Source organism: Pyxicephalus adspersus, chromosome 7 (assembly GCF_032062135.1).
Source record: "Pyxicephalus adspersus chromosome 7, UCB_Pads_2.0, whole genome shotgun sequence".
NCBI lineage: Eukaryota > Metazoa > Chordata > Amphibia > Anura > Pyxicephalidae > Pyxicephalus > Pyxicephalus adspersus.
The window spans coordinates 68,777,706-68,799,442 of NC_092864.1; the positions used below are offsets into that span (position 1 = coordinate 68,777,706).

General features: G+C 37.3%; 2 protein-coding genes across 2 annotated transcripts in view; one reads left to right on the forward strand and one right to left on the reverse strand.

Annotated features, from left to right (window-relative positions):
- NPRL3 (NPR3 like, GATOR1 complex subunit) overlaps positions 1–2,483 on the reverse strand; it is a 29,788-nt gene extending 27,305 nt beyond the window's left edge. Inside the window, exon 1 of the mRNA XM_072418891.1 lies at positions 1,523–2,483. Within this exon, the coding sequence (XP_072274992.1) occupies positions 1,523–1,596 (74 nt within the window). The 5' untranslated portion in view covers positions 1,597–2,483. The remainder of the gene's footprint in view (positions 1–1,522) is intronic.
- Positions 2,484–10,052: 7,569 nt separating this feature from the next.
- Positions 10,053–12,819, forward strand: LOC140335892 (hemoglobin subunit alpha-B-like). Its single transcript, XM_072418893.1, has 3 exons — positions 10,053–10,210; positions 12,077–12,281; positions 12,589–12,819. Exons 1-3 carry the CDS (start codon positions 10,116–10,118, stop codon positions 12,715–12,717), a joined length of 429 nt encoding a protein of 142 aa, XP_072274994.1. The 5' UTR covers positions 10,053–10,115; the 3' UTR covers positions 12,718–12,819.
- Positions 12,820–21,737: the final 8,918 nt, after the last annotated feature.

Genomic DNA, 21,737 nt, shown 5'->3' on the forward strand with positions numbered 1-21,737 from the left:
AATCAGGTTGAAAAAAAAAAGACATAAGTCCATCAAGTTCAACCGCTAAGAAAATAAACACATCCCAGATATAAAACCCCATGGATATAGTTGATCCAGAAAAAAACCTGGTACAATTTGCTCCAAGAGGGAAACAAAATGCTTCCTGATCCCATGAGACAATTAAACGACTAAAACCAAAAAATGAACTTCATATCCAGGCAATCATTAAAAGAAGTTCCATAATAGCAGCTTTCATACTCTTTTAGTGGTAGGTCTGCTTTAGGTGTAACATATAATGTACTGTATTGAAATAAACAAAAAAATAAAAAAATAAAGTTAAACATACCTTTTACAACTGTACTTTACATACATGCTAGAGATCCAATCTAATATAGCTGCTTTATTGCCATATTTATATGTCACTGCTATGAGAAACATATAAAATATAATACTCATACAAAGAACTCTCCACAATTCAAAATAAAATCATCAGTTGTAGAAATTAGTTCTAAGAATCCTCTGCATTGTAAAACTACTAAGTACAGCCAAGTCTAAATCAATGTACTGTATATATATATATATATATATATATATATATATATATATATATATTCCATCTCAATGGGCAGCTTCATATGCCTTTGTATTAAAAAGTGTTTAACTGATAAATTCAATGCTAACATTCAAAAGTATGCACCCATATGTAACATATGGTTTCAAAGAGATAATACCTAAAAGGTCCTTATCTATGGTTTAAGGGTGTTGTCTATACCATCATAGTTATCTCTATATACCAAGCACAGAGCCTAAAACCCTTAGTAATGAATTGTATATATATATATATATATATATATATATATATATAAACACACACACATACACACACTGAGCTAAACTTAGTATATAAAATGTTAGCATTGTTATATATACATTATATAATATAAAATATGTCAAATAAAATGCTGCTGCTATTAGATAAAAAATATGTGCTGTATTGTATAAGATGATTTATTTGTTCTGACAGATTAAGACCAATTTTTATCTGCTATTCTTTAGCACTGATTTTAATCTAACAAGTCCATAAAGCACGTGTGGAAATATATTGCTTGTTAAAAAGTTACAGGGCTTTATTTATAAAACAAGGGGTCATACATTCCTTTGTGGGAATCTTCCAGGCCCATGCGTTTCAGTGGCAGTAATTGATTCCCACCAGTAAATGAACGAGGGAATGTCAGATTATCTGTTTTTAAAAGTCAATAGTGTTTTTGCATAAAATATGCTCACAATTAAACAATATTCCATTATGAATTACATGACATCACAGAAAAATAAAGAATTAAAATTTTATCAGAATTAAGCAAAGATTTGTGCAAAGAAATGTTAGCATATTAACAATTTGTTAAATGTTAATATCTGAGTCGGAGTTAATGCTCTTTACATTGTGATAAGCCACATTAGACAAGTAGGAAAAGGTGAAGGCTCAAAGAGAAGAGAGACATATTCTAAACAAAATGATATTGTTTAGAACGTCTGGTCTTACCCAGCAACCATTTGCTCATCTGTTAGAGGACATGGCTCTCTGGAATAGGAACAGGAGCCACAAAGAATAAACATGAAAAACAAAATAACACACCAAACAAACCACAAAACTCTTTTGAAAAACTATATAAGATATGTAAAGTGATAAAAAAGAAGAAAAGACAAGAAAATAATTCTGACTTGAATGATGTGTTTATGCCTGATATGATAAATAATGTCTATAAAGATCCACCTATAAAGAATGAATATAGAGAAGTTTTATAAACATTTCAATAGTAATATGTAAACATTTCAAATGCTTCTCTCAAATTAATTTTGTTAAAAAAGTGATTGTATACTAATGGAAGGTGAGGTTTCCTTTAACCTACTGTAGGTATTTAGGAGAACCTTGTGCTAAGGAAATCTACAGGCAGCTAGTACTTATCTTTCCTCCTAACAATTAAGTTTTCCCGGATGACACAATACTTCAGAGGCTTCAATACCTTCTAAATCACTGACATGTAACATATGCACACCGGTACTTTTTACCTTTTTCTAGGCCTTTTCACACAAGCGCAGTTCACAGCGTTTCATTAAACACAAACATTTTATGTCACATAAATAATGTACAATGTGAGCCTTTTCATTTTCATTCACTTTCTATTTTTACAGGAGCGTTTGCAGGCTGGTAAAGCTCTTACAAAAGCCTGAAAAAATGTAGTTCTGAACATGGGAACTCAAAACCCATTTTTTTCAAACTTGCCTACCCATCTTCTTCTGCTTTTTGATACCCTCATTACTTCCCACCACTAAATAACCTACCTTCTATTGTGTGATACTTCCCCAACCTCCTTGATTGTAAGCTCTTCGGGGCAGGGTCCTCTCCTCCTCCTGTGTCACTGTCTGTATCTGTCTGTCATTTGCAACCCCTATTTAATGTACAGCGCTGTGTAATATGTAGGAGCTATATATATTTATATATATATATACACACACACACACACAGACACATACATACACACACACACACAGTATGTATACACACATTCAGTGTATAAATTTAAGGCTTAAGAAACACAATTAGAAAAATACATTGCAAATTATTAACGCATTCCACATGCTTTCTTTCCCTTGACAACTTTTGTGGCTATTATTATTTATTATTGTCATTATTATACAGTATTCATAGAGCACCGACATATTACACAGCGCTGTACAAAGTCCATAGTCATGTCACTAGCTGTCCCTCAAAGGGGTTCACAATCTAATGTCCCTACCGTAGTCATATGTCTTTAATACAGTTTAAGGTCAATTTTGAGGGAAACCAAATACCCTAACTCCATGTTTTTGGAATGTGGGAGGAAACCCACGCAAATATGGGGACAACCTGCAAACTCCATGGAGGTAATGTCCTGGCCAGAATTCAAACCTGGGACCCAGCGCTGGAAAGGCCGATGTGCTAACCACTGAGCCACTATCCTGCCTATATGTAAAGATCTGAAAATAGAGGAAGGTAATTAGAAGATAATGTGTTGGCTTCCATCAATAAAGACTGTTCCTTGACTGCCACATGCTAAACCGATGGCATCACAAAAATAGGAGCATGAAGAGTTTGAATAGAGAAAGGACCATCATTAGTGTTCTAAAATTACAAGAAAACCCACACTTGGAAAGAATACCATCAATAAGGGAATGTAACAAACTACAAAAACAGAATTTAAGGTTATGTATAAAATAGATGTAGGTCCTCGATTGAAAACTTTGTTTGAATTAAACTATAATAAAAACTTTCATAGGCATTTTACAGCAACATAGGCTGCAGCATTTATTTATTTTTTCACATGGAAAAAGAATAAAAATATAAAAATTCCCAGTGACAATTAAATGGGTTTTATTAAATATAGCTGACGGTTATGGCGCATCTTGTGAAGTGAGGTAAGGACTAAAGCTACATACACACTTCCAGTGGTTCTCGCCCGATTATCGGCTCAGGGCTGATATCAGACGGGTTTAGGAAGTGTGTACAGCGCGTGTCGTTCATCGTATGAACGACTGTCCTAGCGGATCCACGGACGATGAACAACGAACGATCGTAATGCAAGTGAAGGGGGAGAGCTGCAGCGGGGTGCCACTTCATCCCTCGCCCTCTCCCCTCTCCATAGAGCAGGACGGTGCTGTATGTACAGCATCATTCATGCATCGTGGAGTGCTTAGTCGTTGGAAAGGAACGTGAAAGAGATCGTGATAGGTTTCTTCCTGCTGATACCAGACCATTAAAGAACAAAATAGTGATGTAGAAGTTTATAGGAGGAACACAGTGACCAAAGTGGGGCTCACTACATAATCCAAGCAGAGGAGTAGAACAAGATCAGTGGCAGAAGCTCGGCTACACAGTCTATGAGCCGAGATGAAAAACACTTTATTCACCGAATAGTAACTGTGATATGTTTAAAGCGTACATAACTCAACATTTTTACTTTACATAGAAGAGTAGACAATCGTTCTAAGTAAAGTACAAATGTTGTTTTTATTTATTTTAGGTGCAATGGTGCAGAACCTTTAGGTCTTGATCGCCGAGGTGATCATGACTTAATGGGAGCGCAGAGCCTCCTGGGATACCTACATCACTCATACCGGGATGCTCTGGCTGCTCCTTCTGCGCATGCACAGATCCCTGACATGTGCAGAAGGGGCACTTTTCATTCTAGGGGATGCTGATCTCATGCATGCCCAGTGAGATTGTCTTTTTTTTCCCCTTCACAGCGGCTACATTACCTAATCTCACACCTGCGCAGTGCCAGATCGGGTGACTTAGAAGAAGACAGAAAATGGTGGCGCCTGGCACTTCCTCTGCAGCGGGTCAAAGAGGAATTCCAGGAGGACGTGGGACAGGATCGCAGGAAGGACCAGCACCATCAAGGGATCTGCGGGATTAAAGGTAAGTGTAACTTTCTATTTTTAGTTTAGTTTCCCTTTAACAAGGTCACTTTAGGATAACTTAGCAATACAGTGGGCAGTGAATTGTATCTAAGGTCTCTAGAAAAGCTATGGTGCTCCCAGAATTGTCTGCATCCTACATATTTGCAGATATGTCCCATCCGCCATCTGGAGCATTTGCTCAAAAATGCGTGCCAATACAAAGCCCCATACCTCTACTGTTTTATGACATTATTAATATTATTAAACAAGATTTATATAGCCCCAACATAGTATGCAGCGCAGTACAATAAACAGGGGACACACTAGACCAAATATCAACCTCGATACCACCTTTACATTTTAGGGTCAGTATCAGTGCTCAACCTAGAAGTTTATTTAGGCCGGGTGGGAAAAAATTGTAGGTGGCAGGTAGCAGCCCCTGTACTGTGACCCAACTCTTCAGTAACTACCCAAAAATGAAAAATGCTGGGTGGTGCGCCCAGCTAAAAAGGTCTGGGGAGAACACAAAGTATCTTATATGGAATTATTTAATATCAATAATGACAATGCAATGTGCTGGAAAACCACAACAAAGATGGCAGACACAGAGCCAGCGCACAAATATAAACAGTGCAAAGATTTCTGGGTAAAATATATGGAACCAATCAAAACTCAGATAACATGTCACACGGCCACTCACTCCCCTCAGCAATGACCATTTTAATACTATTAATATTATTATTGTATTTTCTCCAGGTCATTCCACAGCTGCACTTTAAGCATTTATGTAATGACCACATTGAAAAGAGAAGTTTCAGGGTGCTGCATGGGAGGTAAACGTTTATACAAGCCTCGTACCTTCTATTATGTGGCCATTGTAGTACTGTGTATGCTCATTTTATAAGGCTGAACGTGCTATAAAACCCCCAATGTGTCATACGGAAACCAAAAAGCCGTCCAACTTCCTCCTGCTGATTCTAAAATCCTGTGTAGAAAGGAAGACCACTGTCTGCGATCACAAGGGCGCGCGACCGCGGCGTTCTTTGTACACACTGCGCATGTGCATTTTACTATCAGCGCGCTCCCGAGCTATTTGTCCACACTACGCATGTGCACTTTACTTTCAGCGCGCTCCCGAGCTCTTTGTGCACACTGCGCATGTGCACTTTACATTCAGCGCGCTCCCGAGCTCCAGTGTGACAAGCTGGGCACGTGGTCACATGACAGACGCTAGATGAAGTGTCATGTGACTCTGGTGTCGGGTGCTGTTTTGTAGGAGCTGGAAATATAGTTACAGCACAAGTTTAGATTCTCTATATTCTATTGATAAAATAGAAAAAAAAATCTGGTTTCTCCTACAGTTTGTATAGAAGTATGAATAAAATTCATTCATCATATTAAAAGCTCAAACTTGTTTGCACCTGTCATTTTTTTGGGATATTTTTTGTATAACTTTATTTATATAAATTATATTAAAATGGTGATGGCATAAGTAGTGGCTATAACTGCTATGTGGATTATGTTAAACCCATTCTCTATATGTCCAAATGGTTTAAAGATGACCTAACCGCATTTTTACCTTATATAAAAGTGGGGCTAACTCTTTTACATTATTAATATCATTATTACTAATAATAAAATATAAACAGGACTTATATAGTGCCAACATATTACACAACGCTGTACATTAAATAGGGGTTATTAATATTATTATTATTAAGTGTATCCTCTCCTGTCTTGTGAGCTTCAATAAATCAGGGCCAGTATGTTAATATCATTGTAGTTTTATAGTGATTGGTCTGCAGGGGGAAACATGATTGCAATAAGATGGTCTAAACTAGTGGTGCCAACTTTTTTTCATCTTGGGGCCGCTGTTTACATTGGGATGAAACTTGCGGGCCACAATGCAAACAAACATTAAACATGTATGTTTGAAATTAGAATAGTTTTCATTTAAAATTAAATGAAATGGAAATGTTTCCAGTCACTGTAACATACATGCGCCAAATAAAAGATGACAAATCAAGAATCTCTGCAATGGATACTTCCAGAGAAATGCAATTCATGTGTCAGATAGCCAAGGTGTACATGTTCTTACTATTACATCCCCAGGGCCCTACATCTCCCCGTTCCTGCGAAATTGGGGTTCACAGAAGCTAATTGGCCAGCTATGTGTGACAGGATGGCACGGTATGACAGGTGTAGATTTTCTTATCTTGTGATGGCACCGCAGCAATAAAATATTAGGGGGGGTTAGGCACAAGTGACCCCACTTATCCTACATTTTATTATACCTACAGCTCCCCTTTCAGGAGAAATTGGGGTTCAAAGAACATAAGCGGACATTTATATGTGACAGGGCAAAAAAGATACATTTTAGGGGGGGGGGGGGGGTAGCCACAGGAGTCCCCCACTTACCCTATATTTCCCTTCCTCTACTGTTAAAGAGAAATTGTTCACAGAAGTGAAGTGAAGAAGTTCACAGAATGGTTCACAGAAGGTAAGTGGCCAGCTATGTGTGACAAGGTAGCACGGTGTGACAGGTATAGTTTTTCATATCTTGTGATGGCGCCGTAGTGATGAAATGTAGTGATGAAATGCAGTTACATTTCCCTTTTCCTAAAATAAAAATGGAGTTTATAGAGAGTAAGGGGATAGCTATGTGTGACAGAGTAGCGTGATATGATGGGTATAACATTTTAATAGGAAAAAGGCACTTCCTACTGGCTTCTACATTTCCAATTGCCAACATCATCCTCTTCCAGAGAAATTGGGGTTCACAGAATGTAAGTGTGCAGCTCAGCTGCTCCTCAGTCCCTTGCACCACAACTTCTGCGTGTGCCTCCCTCAAGCCAGGGTTCGATGGCACGAGGAAAGGGTAACTGGCAACCTCACCGCCAACCTGAATGCAGCCTTGATGTTTTGTGAACTTTAAGGGGCACCACAGCGCACAGGCAATTGGCAGTACCCTAATGTTCATTGCCATGAGAGTGGCCCAGGGGGTCCCCAACATGCAAACTCAATTTGGGGATCCTGGTCTTAAAATAGCCCTGCTTAATGTGAAAATATCCCTGATTGTTGTTAGGATTTTATGCATGTGAACCTGTATCTGGCAACGTGTTATGTGTAGAGGGCTTCAGTTTGGTTTAGTAGCTCTTAGGGTCCCCTGTGTACCCTGTAAAGGTTTATACATTGGGGATAATGACAGCTTCATGAACACAGACACAGCTCTCATGCTGCTGCTGGGATTATTTTACAGTACAAGGTGGGCGGGGAACAGCTCCCTCTCCTGGCAGCACAATCTCATAAAGAAACATAGAAGATGCGCTCACCCCATCCCCCACAAGACAAGGAGCAGAGAGGGAATGAGGAGAGGGTCAAATCTGACAGCTCCGTGGGCCGGATGTGGCCCACGGGCCATAGGTTGGCAACCTTGGTCTAATAGAACTGATTTGTTGATACAAAGATAAAATAACAAACTATAAGTTATTTATACATCTGAAGTGTATTTTTTATTAAATATTTACAAATTAAATGTTCTGCTGATCCTGTGTCAGCTGAATCTGCAAATGTGTAACTCTATCTAAATTAAATTGATTGGCATAAATTGTTAACAATGATCTGTACTTTTACAGAAATAGCTGTAACATCTGGACATGAATGAAAATACTATATGGTCTAATATTCCCAAATGTATAGGGTTAAGGCTCTAACATCATAGTAGCAAAGTTCATAATGACTTTTTTCATTCTACATGGGGTGAAATATTAGCAGAGCAATCAGCAACCCCAGCTCTGATCCTCATATAAGAATCATTGTTTCTTTTTTTTTTTTTTGGTTCTCACTAACGGAGCAAGCATTATTTTTGTTTATTTGATTAAAGTAATTTCCACACTTCAAAAATGTCAGACAGATTCATGTTTGTTATGTTTTTTATTGTTCCTGTCCAAGCAAGTCATAATGGTGGCTCAGTGGTTAGCACTCTGGCCTTTGCTGTACTGGGTTCCAGGTTCGTATCCTGGCCATGACACTTTCTGCATGGAGTTTGCAGGTTCTCTCTGTGTTTCTTCCTGCATTCCAAACACATGCAGTTAGGTTTATTGGCTTCTTTCCAGAATTTACCTTAGACTGTGGTAATTACATATAACTTTGGTAGGGACATTAGATTGGAATCCCCTTTGAGGGACAGTTAAGCTGCATACACACATTCAAAACTAGTTGTTGGAGAGAATCTTTCACGACTGGCACTGTACACACACCAGATTCTCGCCCTATATCGGCCCTGAGTGGATTATCAGGTGAGAACCGTTGGACGTGTGTACGTAGGTTTAGTGACATGACTATGGACTTTGTACAACGGTGTGTATCATGTTGGTACTATGCAAATATAATATCATGTTATTAATATGGCAACAGCAATCAGAAGCTCATAGTTCCACATGCCAATACATATGAGCCAGCATTCACATACACAAGCATTCATTAGTATGTCCTGCCCCAATTCCCTAGTGCATTGTCTATTTAGGGCTGACTCCCTTTACAAAGTTTGTTTTGCTGGTTCTATCTTTTCTGACTACTGAACCTGGTTATCCCTGGCTCAATCCATTATCCTTTGCCATCTTCCTTAATTTTAGACATATTTGAGAGTTAGCTGTTATAGCTACAGGGCACTAAGAGCCGTGTTTTTTTCTTTTTTCTTTAATTATCAATATTATTTTTAAACGGGATTTATGTAGCGCTGTACAATAAGTAAGGGTAGAAAAGACAGATAGATACAGACAGTGACACAGGAGGAGGAGAGGACCCTGCCCGAAGAGCTTACAATCTAGGAGGTAATAGAAGTAACACACAACACATGTTCATTGGGACATGCTGAAACTTTTCAGTCTTTTTTTGCATTTTAAATTTGTTTTTTTCGAAACCTTTGTATATTGTCTAGCTAGCAAACAATGTAAAAGGTAAATAAGTACAAACATGCATGACTCTTTCACATGGAGTGTTCAATATGCAACAGCTTCTGTGAGATTGTCATTACTTTTTATTATTATTTAATATTATTATTATTATTAATCCTACCAGAAAAAGTTCCTTTAGTCAGAATCTTTTATTACACAATATAGTGATAAATATAAAATGAACATAACTACAACAGTGAAGTTTTGACATTTAGACACTAATCTATGTAGTTTTTTTGAACTGGCAACCTGCACCCAAACAATCTGTGACTGGACAAGGAATGTATGTATGTAAATCCTTCCCTTTGCTAACAAACTCCATGCTGAATTGTGGGTAACATAATTATAAACTGCAAGTGCAGTTTAAAATGTCTCAGTGTTGGTGGAGAAAGAAATGTGAACAGAATAAATAAAAACATGCGTGTAATATATCAACTGGCATTGTAAATTGTCTCAAAAATATTAATGTATGATGTAAACATATGTGATACAGATATTTATTCCTTATATGTAGATATCTGCTTGTTTAAAAAATGAAAAAAGCTAATTTCATCATGAGAGTACATCCTTAGACCCGCCAATCATCATAATTTGTACAAATTTTAGATAAGCAGATGGTAATAAAATGGGTGGAGGTCTCTTAGGGACGTACGTTGATCTGCTCACACATATTTAAAGCGCGGTACCTAATATCAGTCACAGAACTTTTATTCAAGTTCCTGACAAGGGATCCAGGACACCATGCATTTCAGTGCATCTGATAAACACGATATTACCCATATCTGGGAAAAGGTCGCTGGAAATGTTGAAAGACTTGGTGGAGAAGCCATGGACAGGTGAGCTTTGGTTTAACGTATACCACTTGATGGCAACCAGGTATTATTCTATGTTTATATGCATTGCAAGTCAACTGGAAATGAGTTAGTAATAGGAGATTACTCTTAATAATAATTACAATTACACAGAAATACTCATCTAACATTCCTATTCAAATCAATAAATTCAGTTCTGGGGATTTACAGTTCTGTGTGAATAATTAAAGTGTGTGTCAACTCAACATTTTTATTTAGTTTTTATAAAGTAGGGAAGAATTACAAGTCCTGTTCAGGTAAAGTGATTTTAGTTCCCGCCTGGGTGACAACAGTTTTACCAGACTGGAATAGAGGTAAAGAAGGACAGAGAATCTCACAGGAGTTCTAGTTCTTCCTCTTATTTACTAAATAAGTTTCTGTTGGACAGTTTTTTTTTTACTTTCTGTCAGTTAAAATGTTGTCTGCAGGACAGAAAGTGAACCCCAATAAGCAGTAAAACCAAAACCTTTCCCCCCAAACTCTCCAAAACTAAATAAACAATGTTGTGGTTGGACATACACTTTAATGTCATATTTAACAAAGCATTGTATTTGGCATTAAGCAATTCTTTAGAGATTTCATATCTATATTTAAATAGCCAATCCAAAAGTAATGGTTTATTTGCCAAGACTAGTAAGTTAAATGTATTAACTTTTTCTATTTTTGGCAAATTTAACAGTAAGCTCAAACTTATTTAGTTCAGGAAATATCCAAAGGTGGCCTTAAAGTGCCGTAAAGTTAGTCTTAATCATAGACATGCCTCTGTTAAACCCCAACATTAAAATTATGATCACTTTTGGGTTTATTCATTTATAATATAGCCCTCTTCATGGCCATGTATTGGCAAAAAGGAGTATGGCACATTTAGCAAATTATCAGATCTTCCCCATAATTCCAGTCTCATTTTCCTCATTAATGTAATAGGAGTTTTTCTAAATAAAGGGCTTCCTTTTGTCACATGACAATGTAACCCTAATGAAGTTTGTCAAGCTCTTAAACTCTATCTTTAGGCAAACCTATTTGGACAGAGTGGAGGAAGATTATTTTCCAATTGGGAAGATTTGCCACTGAAAAAGAAGGTGATTGGGAATCTAAAATATTAGAGTTGTCATCAGAAACAGAAAACTTTTGGATGGGGGGGGGCACTGTCTAATAGGTAAGAAAAAGAAGACTTAGGGAAATTTTATTTAACTTCCTTTTGCATCTCTGGGACATGAAGTGAAGGAAACTTTGCAATTGGTACAAAAACAGCAAAGAAAACATATAACCTATCCCCGCTCTATCCAAAATTAAAAGTTGTGGCTGTACATACATTTTAAAGTCTAACACCAGCCAATGCTTGTTTTTGTAGCTTTCAGTAGGGAAATAGAAACATTATTAGATTTGTAATTTTAAAATGTAACCTCTCTGTATCTTCCTTTCCTGTCATATTGACATTTATAACATTATAACATTAGTTATAACATTTATCAATATCTACTAAAAGTGTGTAATAGAATTTTTGTTTTATTTTGTCATTGGGATTTTTTATTTAATCAAATAAAATAAATTTTATTTAAATTTTAAATGTGTTCATTTTATCCTGTCTTGAAAAACAATGGATAAAATGTACCCTAATGGGTAACGATAAGAAAATATGTCCCTATATTATCACTTTAGTAGATCTCCCGGCCCCAGTAACTTGTTCCAAGACAGACAGCTTTCCCCTTGTCTGATATCTGCCCTTCTGTAACTATAATTTATTTATTATGAGTCATTATACCAGAAATAAAGGGGCTTTTATATTATTTATCATGATTTGAGCTGCACAGTTTTCTGAAATAATAAAGCAGATTTATTTATGCTTTGCAGGCTTTTTACATGCCATCCAGCGACAAAGACATACTTCAGTCATTTAAATGTGAGTCATGGATCCAGTGATGTCAAGAGTCAAGGAGCCAAGGTCCTTAAGGCCATTGGACAAGCAAGCAAAAATATAGATCACCTGCATGAGGCTCTGAGTGACCTGAGTGACCTGCATGCCCAGAGCTTGAAAGTGGATCCAGGAAACTTTCATGTAAGATACTCTTACTATCATAAGTTTATAAGATCATCATTATAACGAGAGAGGGACTCATACGTAGTAGCAAAACCTTGTAGAGTTAATGCATTACGATGCTGGAATCCATTGCTGTAGAATGGTATCCTTTAACTTTTACCACTATGGGACTCTGCATATATTTAGTATTGTTTTAGTAGTTTATGATAACTATATCATCATTCTGGATAATGGTATTGTGCAATAGTATAGTAATAGTGGCAGAATAAAGTATTAACCACAATGAAAATGTCTAAAATGTATTCCCGTGTTTTATATCTTTCAGCTGCTGTGCCAGAGCATCCTAGTGGTCCTGGCTATTCATTTCCCAAAGGATTTTACACCACACGCTCATGCTGCATGGGATAAGTTCCTGGCTGCCATCTCTGAGGTTCTGTACTTCAAGTACAGATGAGTAATAAATCCCTATATCAGTCAGTCCGAGTAAATGATTCCATGACAAGAAGAAGAAGACTGCTTTTAATATAAGAATAAAACATGAATTAGCAAAGCGAAACATGCCATGTGATTTGTTGTTTTATTTTCTTTCTATGTATGTTGTATGCATGTCATGTTATTAGTGTGAGTGTGCACACCCTTTTTGTTTTATTTTTGTAGACTACTAATGCAGACTACATCGGAGTTACTTCTACACAATTGTACTTGAACTTCATTCATAATGGTTTACAAACAAACACATATATATTTATACATCATAAAATGTCTTCTATTATCTTTATTAACCTCCTGGGCGGTTCATTTTTGTCTTGATATATATGGTACATTGGTTTTCATAAAAAAAGTATTTTACAGAATAATATATTAGTATGAGTATAATAAAGCTTTAACCACAAAATGCCAAAATAAAAAAATATGTATATATATATTTTTTAATTTTTTTTAATTTAAAAAAATAAATTTTAGATAATATACTCATACTATTATATTAAATTGTAAAATAAATGTTCATAAAGGACAATGTACTGCTTTTAGAAATATAAATCCAGTGTATTGCAATAAATACAGTTATTTTGTAGTGAATGCAATACAAATAAATTTGAAATTCCCCCCATTCCCGGAGTCACGGGTAACTCATCGGATGTAGAGAACGCCGGCCGAAGGAAGCGAGGAGACTCAAAGGACGATGGAGGACGCTGGCGGATCAGGTAAGGCTCTATTTACTATTGTTTTTCACTGTTTTAGCTACCCCAAGTGTGACTCGGGGTTACCGCTGGGGAGGTTCACTAAATATGCCTCTCTCTAAAAGACCACCATAAGCCTAATTTTTTAAAGCTCTCCAAGGCTAGAGAGGGTACACTTTCATCAGTGAAGCAGGGTGATCCAGCAAACCTGGAATGGATCTGGTCCAGGATTGAAAACATTTGCTAACAAATAGCAAATGACTTTGAACAAAACCATTCCAGGTTTGCTGGATCACCCGACTTAATAAATCAGACCCAATGTCTTGCTGAGAGACCATGAGAAAAGGTGAATGAATTCACAGAAAGGTATTTTTCCATAAAAATTCCAACATTAGTACAACCCCAGATGAACAACAACAAATTACATTATACACTATAATTAATAATGTCATTATTTCTTAACACAATGTCAAGAAGAAAACAAACAACTTTTGTTGTCCATCAACCTATAAAGAGTTATCAGATGATTTTCAAACAGCTCAAAGCCCATCTTACCACAGCAAGAAATAATATTCACAAATGTAAAAATATAAGAGAGTTGGCTGTCTTCCCAGGAGTGGGTCCCCAGCAGCATGTGTAATGGTAAAATAGATTGTGAAAATCCCCAAAGCTACAAATCCCCAGACACTACAAGCCCCAGTTACATGGTAGAGGGTAAAGTTCATGTCAGTACACTAAAATGAGTGAACAAGTCTTGTATGGTTACACAGTATTTATATAGCACCAACATATTACGCTGTCCATCAAAGGAGCTCATAATCTAATGTCCCTACCTCAGTCATTTATACATTCTAAGGTCAATTTGTGGGGGGAAGCTAAATACCTAAATGCATGTTTTTGGAATGTGAGAGGAAACCCACACAAACACGGGGAGAAGCTACAAACTCGATGCAGATTGTGTCCTAATCAAGATTTGAACCTGGGACCTAGCACTGCAAAGACCAAAGTGCTAACCACTGAGCCACTGTGCTACCTCAAGTACAGCTTTTTTTTTTTGTTTTTTGTTTTTTTTTTGGATAGGACCAACATAGCAAACATGAATGCATAGATATTAGGCATGTAATCAGTGGTCTATAACAAGTATAGAAAAAGTTGCACTAGTTCCATTCCAACTCTAGGACTGTATACACACATGGAATCATTGTCATCCTAGACAAATAGACAAGCTTGTCTCGGGCAAAAATCTGATATGTGTACAGCGGTCCCCTGACATTGTTTATCAATTCATCGTGGTGGATTGATGGGACACCGATTGGGAATGACCACTGTTTAGTCTTATGGAGTAGAGTACAGTGGCGTGCTGCTTGTTCATTCTACCCCCTCCCCTCTCTATATGTGTACAGCACCCATTCATTCATCTGTCACTGGAAATGATCTTTGTAAATGCATCCATTAGGTTTTGTATAATGTCTAACACATATTTGTCTTACAGCTTCTGTCTCACTGCATCCTGGTTGTTCTGGCCTCTCACTTCCCCATTGAATTTGATGCCACTGTTCATGCCGCTTGAGACAAGTTCATCCATGCCGTCTCTGGTGTTCTCACCTCCAAATACAGATAAAGCCATAGATCACATCTAGTTTCTTACTGTCTTATTATTGGTTTGCAAAAATTGGTCCAATATAATGAACGATAAATAAAGTATATTATTCAGATATATCGCTTGTGCTTTTAAAATACAAAACCCTATCAATTTTTTTCACTTGTTTCGAAATAAAATGAATACTATTTTGTTTTATCATTGTTAGTACACATATACGTGAATCACAAAATAAAAGCACTGGGCCTGCTATGAACAATCAGCTGAATCCGACTCCCCACAGAAAGATTATAATGCCAAGTAGCCAAACGCCTGAACTATAATAGGTCAGAGCTCATGAATCAGAAGTGCAAACCTCATAACAATTATTGTATAGGGTTCCAATGATTTGGTCTTTCAGTGCAATAAATTATATGTAAACCACATACTTAAGCTGGGTACACACGTGCAATTGTTCTCATCCGACAATCAGCTCAGGGCCGATATCAGACCAGAATCTGGCGTGTGTATAGCGCTCGTCATCCATTGTCTGAACGACCATCCTGGCGGATTCACGAACGATGGATGACGAACAATTGTAATGGAAGTGAAGGGAGAGCAGCAGGGTGCCGCACCATTTTTCTCCCCTCTCCATAAAGCAGAACCGTGCTGTATGTACAGAGCTCGTTCATGTATCGTGAAGTCGTTAGTCGTTGGAAAGAATTGTAAAAGATCCTTTCCAACGACAATTATTGCACGTGTGTACATAGCTTTACACTTGTATCTCTGTACCCTTTTGGAAATTAAGGTGCTACTGCCCATAGTGGCACTGTTAAATTAAAAAATAAATCTTTACTGAATTTCAATCAACACCATCATTTAAAGGACCCCTTTGACATAAACTATACTATCAATTGAGAAATACAAATGCAAAGTATAGATCAAAAAGAGATAATAAAGGGGTGATAATGTTTTACCAATATCAGTGGTAATAAGGGAGGGTTACAATTTAAATTTTGAGTTCCCATCAGAACAAGAATAATGGGGAAGACGCCTACTGAGAATTTTTGTTCCCATGACAAATATCTAAATAGGGATTTTTATTTATATTATAAAGGTATCCTCTCACTTTCTGTTAAGTCTACGGGACAGAAAGACAAAATATGTAAGGAAATCCTCCTAACAACACACAAATGGAAAAAATGGCTTTGGTTTTAAACCCTTCCCTAAATATTTTTTTTTGGGTGGGGAAGTGGTGGTAGAGGAGCAGATGGTGGTAAGTGTAAAGGTGACCTAAACTAAAATTTTTACCATAAAAAGGCAGACGACCCTTTTATATAAGGCAAAAATTACTTTCTTTTTATGGGGAGTGGGTTTAAAATTGTGGCGATCGAGACTGAATGGTAGCTCAGAGCATAAGTCTGGCTGCTCATTCTGCACATGTCCGAGGGGCATTTTCCTCAATGGGATAGCAAAAAATGCCAATCTCACACATGCACAGTGAGATCGGTACTCTTATTTTTCCCATCTATGTCACCCAATCTGGCACCTGCACAGTACGGATTGATGTAGGAAGAAGAAAAAATAAGAAGAAAGAAGATGGCGGCGCCGGGACAAATGAGGATATCAGGACAACATGGCACCTGAACCAGGAAAGCTGCGTAAAATGAACGGCTCTGCGAAGGTGAAGGTGTGTGAGCTTTAGTTTACTTCCGCCCTAAAGAAGAAAAAAGAATCAGAATTATTAAATATTTGCTGCAGTGAAATTTTAAGAGCAGCACCAGCTAAAAAATATACATGTTCCAAATTTAGAAATATATGTAGTAAATATATGCTTCGTCATAGAAAAAGAAACAGTCTGCTGCAACTAATCTGAGTAATCTGCTAGGCTGGTGGGACAATCATCAGAGATTTAAACCTGGTTCATGTTGATAAATGTGGTGGTGTCCATTATTTGTGGTCAGGCAGATGCGTCTGTCTGCCACCACTCCCCTAGCTGCACTGAACACTCTCTCTGATAAGACACTTGCACAATGACAGACAAGAACTTTTAGCTCATGTTCTGCAAACGCTGACCACTGTGCTACTGTTCTATTACCTCAAAGGCCCTTTGAGGTCTTCATTTCTGAAGTAGAAGCTATCATTATTATTATTAATAATAATAAACAGTATTTATAAAGCGCCAACATATTATGCAGTTCTGTACATTAAATAGGGGTTGCAAATGACAGACAAATGCAGACAATGACACAAGAGAGAAGAAGTATCAAGTAACAAGATGGGCCTCCTTGTATATGGAGATTTTAAATTCTGGGTCTGATTTATTTAGGTTTCCTATAAATGGTGATGATAGACTATCATTGGGGAACCTGTTTGATCCAGCAAACATAGAATGGATCTGGCCCAGGACTGAAAACATTTGTCAACTAATTACAAGAAAGTAATCCACTCCAAATTTGCTGGATCACCCAGAATATCCCATGACAGTCTCTCTTCTCTAGTCTTGAGGAGTGCTTATAAATCAGATCCTGTGTATGGAAAGTTACTGTGCTATACAGTTCTGTGTGTTACATCAGCGGCCTGAGAAATATCACATAAGGGTCCTTCTTGGTCTATGGCAGGGGTGTCAAACTCAAATACACTCAAATAATTCAGAAAATGGCCCGCCTGCCGCCTGTGTTACCACCTCACATCATCATTTTCAATACATGCAATATATAGACATTATTCCTGTACACCCATCATGTGACACAAAGCCTAGGGAATGATCACATGGTGTCTGACTACCAGGGGCATTGTGTTTGTTTCAATCCATTAGAGACTGCATAGTGTAATATTTAGTGTCAGACAAACTTGTGATGTGAGAGGATGAACAACACACAGCCTGCATAGATAGATAGAAAATATTGTTATTTGTTAGGTATGGATGAAGTAGTTAACTTCCTCAAATTTTTCAATACATTTCAAGTTTGGACCCGGACTTGGTCTAAGTTTTTAATTTCGTCCCTCTGTGTATTTGAGTCAGGGGTGGACAGATAGATTTGAGTGTCATCAGCCTACAAATGGTATTGTAAACCAAAGGAGGATATGAAACTCCTAGAGAACCGGTCCAAGGACTGACCCTTGGGGAACACCAACATGGAGGCGAGTGGGTGAGGACGAATTACTAGTGAAAGAAACTTGAAAGAAGCGGTCAGACAGATAGGAAGCAAACCAAGAGAGAGCAGTGCCACTTATACAGAGTTCAAGATTTTCATTAGAAGAGGGGTAATCAACAGTGTCAAAAGCAGAAGAAAAATTTAAGGAGGAGAGAAAAGTTGCCTTGAGACTTAGCTCTGAGGAGGTCATTTGGCAGTTTAGTAGGAGCTGCTTCGGTGGAATGGGCAGCCCGAAAGCCAGACTGGAGAGGGTCAAGGAGAGAGTGTTCAGATAGTCAGTGAGTCTTTTGTAGTTTGGAAACATATGGGAGAAGGTAGAAAGAATGGTAGCTAGGAGGTACTCTCTAGTGAAGGTGGCATGTTAGAAGGCGGAGGGGAAGATAGCTGTGAAAAGGGTAGGTTAAAAAGTGCCCACTCCTCCACCCTGAGGGCCAGCACTCTACAACATGAAAGATGATCATTTCTCTGGATAGGTTCGTAACAGGAGAGACATGGTTGCCATAATGACAAAAATCTATCATCTATAGTGTGAATTGTTGAGAATAGCTGTCAGTTTCTCATTAATCATAGTGCCCTGTATGCAACTAAAAAGTCTTCCAGGCGTCAGCCAATTAAGATTAGGTATTGGTTTGTGTAAAAGCATATTTAGGGTCTTTGGATAAGTTAATGTGCAGAAAATAGTTTTTTGGGCTTTAAATGCATCAATCAATTAATATTTAATGAACAACAACAGGTGAGATCATACCTGAAAAGTTTCAAAACAACTCCGTTGTTTACAATTGTGTTCCCACAACTCAATTTGTTCACAATAGTACTCTTCACATATTCCACTTCTTCAGGAATCAACCAAGATCTATAGATATACATAGCACATTAACATTATTCAAAAATAATTGTATAAAACACATTACCTAAAGCATATATTCAAGGACAATACTTACAACAATCATCCAGGCACCACTACACCAATCATTACCCTTCAAAACTGGCATCAGGACACCTAAACCGAACAGTAACGTAGAGGTAGGTACACTGATCTATTTTTTTACACAAATCCTTCAACCAGTGATTTTCAAAGGAAAGGGGAAAGGTAAGGTATTAGCCATATTCATATTCCTGTAAATTATTACCTATTTACATCCAGACAGATTACACCACCAAATTGTGAGAAAAAAATAACCTAAATATTCCCAATCCATTTTACAAAAAACATTGAAATGTGATACTAATTGTATACCTATATTGAGTATGACAATCCACCAGATGAATATAATTACTATGTTTATCTTATAATGAATAAGTAAATTGAAGACATAACATTTTCTCAAAATGTGTCATATATCACAGTTCATAAAAATTCTGATACCAACAGATTCTAATGAGACGAAACATCAAACTCCTTGATCCAAAGATCTTCTATCTTAGTGAAAAACATCACCTAAACAATGATCCTAATCAAGTACGGAGGCCTCCTAGATACGAACTAAGCTTCCCTGCTCGCTGTGTGCAGGACGGAGGCTTGGAGGTGGGTGGGTGGTGGGGGGTTTGCATGACTTGCATGACTTGCAGCTGTTCTGTAACATCTTGTAACTCTTTAATGACCAAGACAAACTCTGCAGTTGTTTTTTTTTTTTTTTGCATATCAAAGCACAGCTTGCTCCAGAAGTTAACTGGCTGTTTTTGTATGCCTTTAAAGCCCAATAAACTGTCATTTTTTAAGATTTTTGAGGAATATTTCATATGGGATGTGGCATATGTAATTTGTGATACTGTGCTATTGGGGAATATTATAACATACTGAATATTGTGAAGAAAAGAATCATAATGGTAATTATTTTCCAAAGTCTAATGATCTTGGTATAAAACAAGCAGATTAACCCCACAGTACCCATATCATGGTAACCCCTAAAGCAGATTAGAATGTTGGAAGGAACAGATTTAGCCACTATGGACCTTATTTATTAAAATTCTCCAAGGCTGGAGAGGATACACTTTTATCAGTGTAGCTGGATGATCCAGCAAACCTGGAATGGATTTCTTAAAAGTCATTTGCTATTTGTTAGCAAATGTTTTCAATTCTGGACTAGATCCATTGCAGCTTTGCTGGAGTTGATTTACTTGGGTTGCTATGCCAAGCTCTGTTTTCAGCATCTTCAAGTTGGTCTCTTAAAGCAAGAAACTCTGATTTCTCTGAATATCAATGTCTTTCTTGTGGCCTTCCAGGACTGTTGTTGCATCATCCATATGATCCTACAATGCAGCCAGGCAGTCACTAGATCTTTCAACTCAGGAAGGACAAAAAGATGATTTTGTTGGCTTACCCCACATAATATCCCTAAACTTACAAAAATTTGCTGGGTTCAGTGGCTAGATTGCTGAGGTCAGGTGATACATATGATATTATTTTTAGAATTATTTGGTCCCTTGACCCTGGAAACCACGGCTTGCTGGGGTTTAGGGCCAGACTAGGACCATTTATCAGTCTTCCATGGCTGACCTATGATTGCAGATGGTAGCAGAGGGCCTCTGCAACTAAGTTGCCAGCCAGTGAATTGGACATGCCAGCAGTAGCCATTGTGATGGAAAAAGTTAGTGTGCCTAAGGTATACAGAGCAGTGTTATGATTGCTAACCTAGTTCACTTTGTCTACAAACCAACCATGCACAAACTCAATCAACCTCCACAGCCAAAGCAACTCACATATCTATTTCGAAGACCAGCATTGTAGTATTGAAGCATCATCCTCTATGAACTGAAAACGTTTGCCTGTTTCCCGACTATGGCCAACAAGACACAAATACTGTTGGTCCCTTTTGTTGAGTTTTATTAGTATCTACTAAATATTCCCCTTATAGTCATGGTAAATTATCGATATTCAATATCACATATGCATGAGCTAGAGTGTCCATAACTGCACTCTAGCTCATGTAAAGACGTGCTACACATGGTTGTTTTTTCTGGGGTCGCCTTTATTGAAAGCTTTCTTTTGTAAGTTATATTGTAACCTTACTGTAAGAATAGCCTTGATTGCTGATTGATAATAAAAATTACTGTTAGCTTGAAGTGTTCTTATTTTGTATATTTCACTTTATTTTTTTATTCTGAATTCTTAATAAATATTTATTATGTAAAATAAAAAACAGACAAATCTGCTGATAATAATGTTAATTCCAATCACGTATCTGAATGAATGAATGAATGAATGCTGATGATATGATGGTATAATATGATGAATAATAGAAAAAGGTAGTGCATTGCTTTACTAAATGAATGTCGCAATATTGGCAATAATGATCACATAATTATTGTGAATAGAACACCATCCTGACATGCTTTTTCTATACAGCTGATCTTTAGAAAATTAGTACAAAGGCAGCACTTTTCTTTGGCATAATCACATCTGATATGGTTGGGTGTTCCTTGGAACTGACCAATGGCGGTAAAATGGTGGAAGAAGTGCTGACCCTTCTTCTTCTATAAAATGCTAGTTAGCAAGCAAAGAGTTATAGTCTTCATTTAGCATTCATCTTTGGCAAACTCACTAATCACCAGCAAA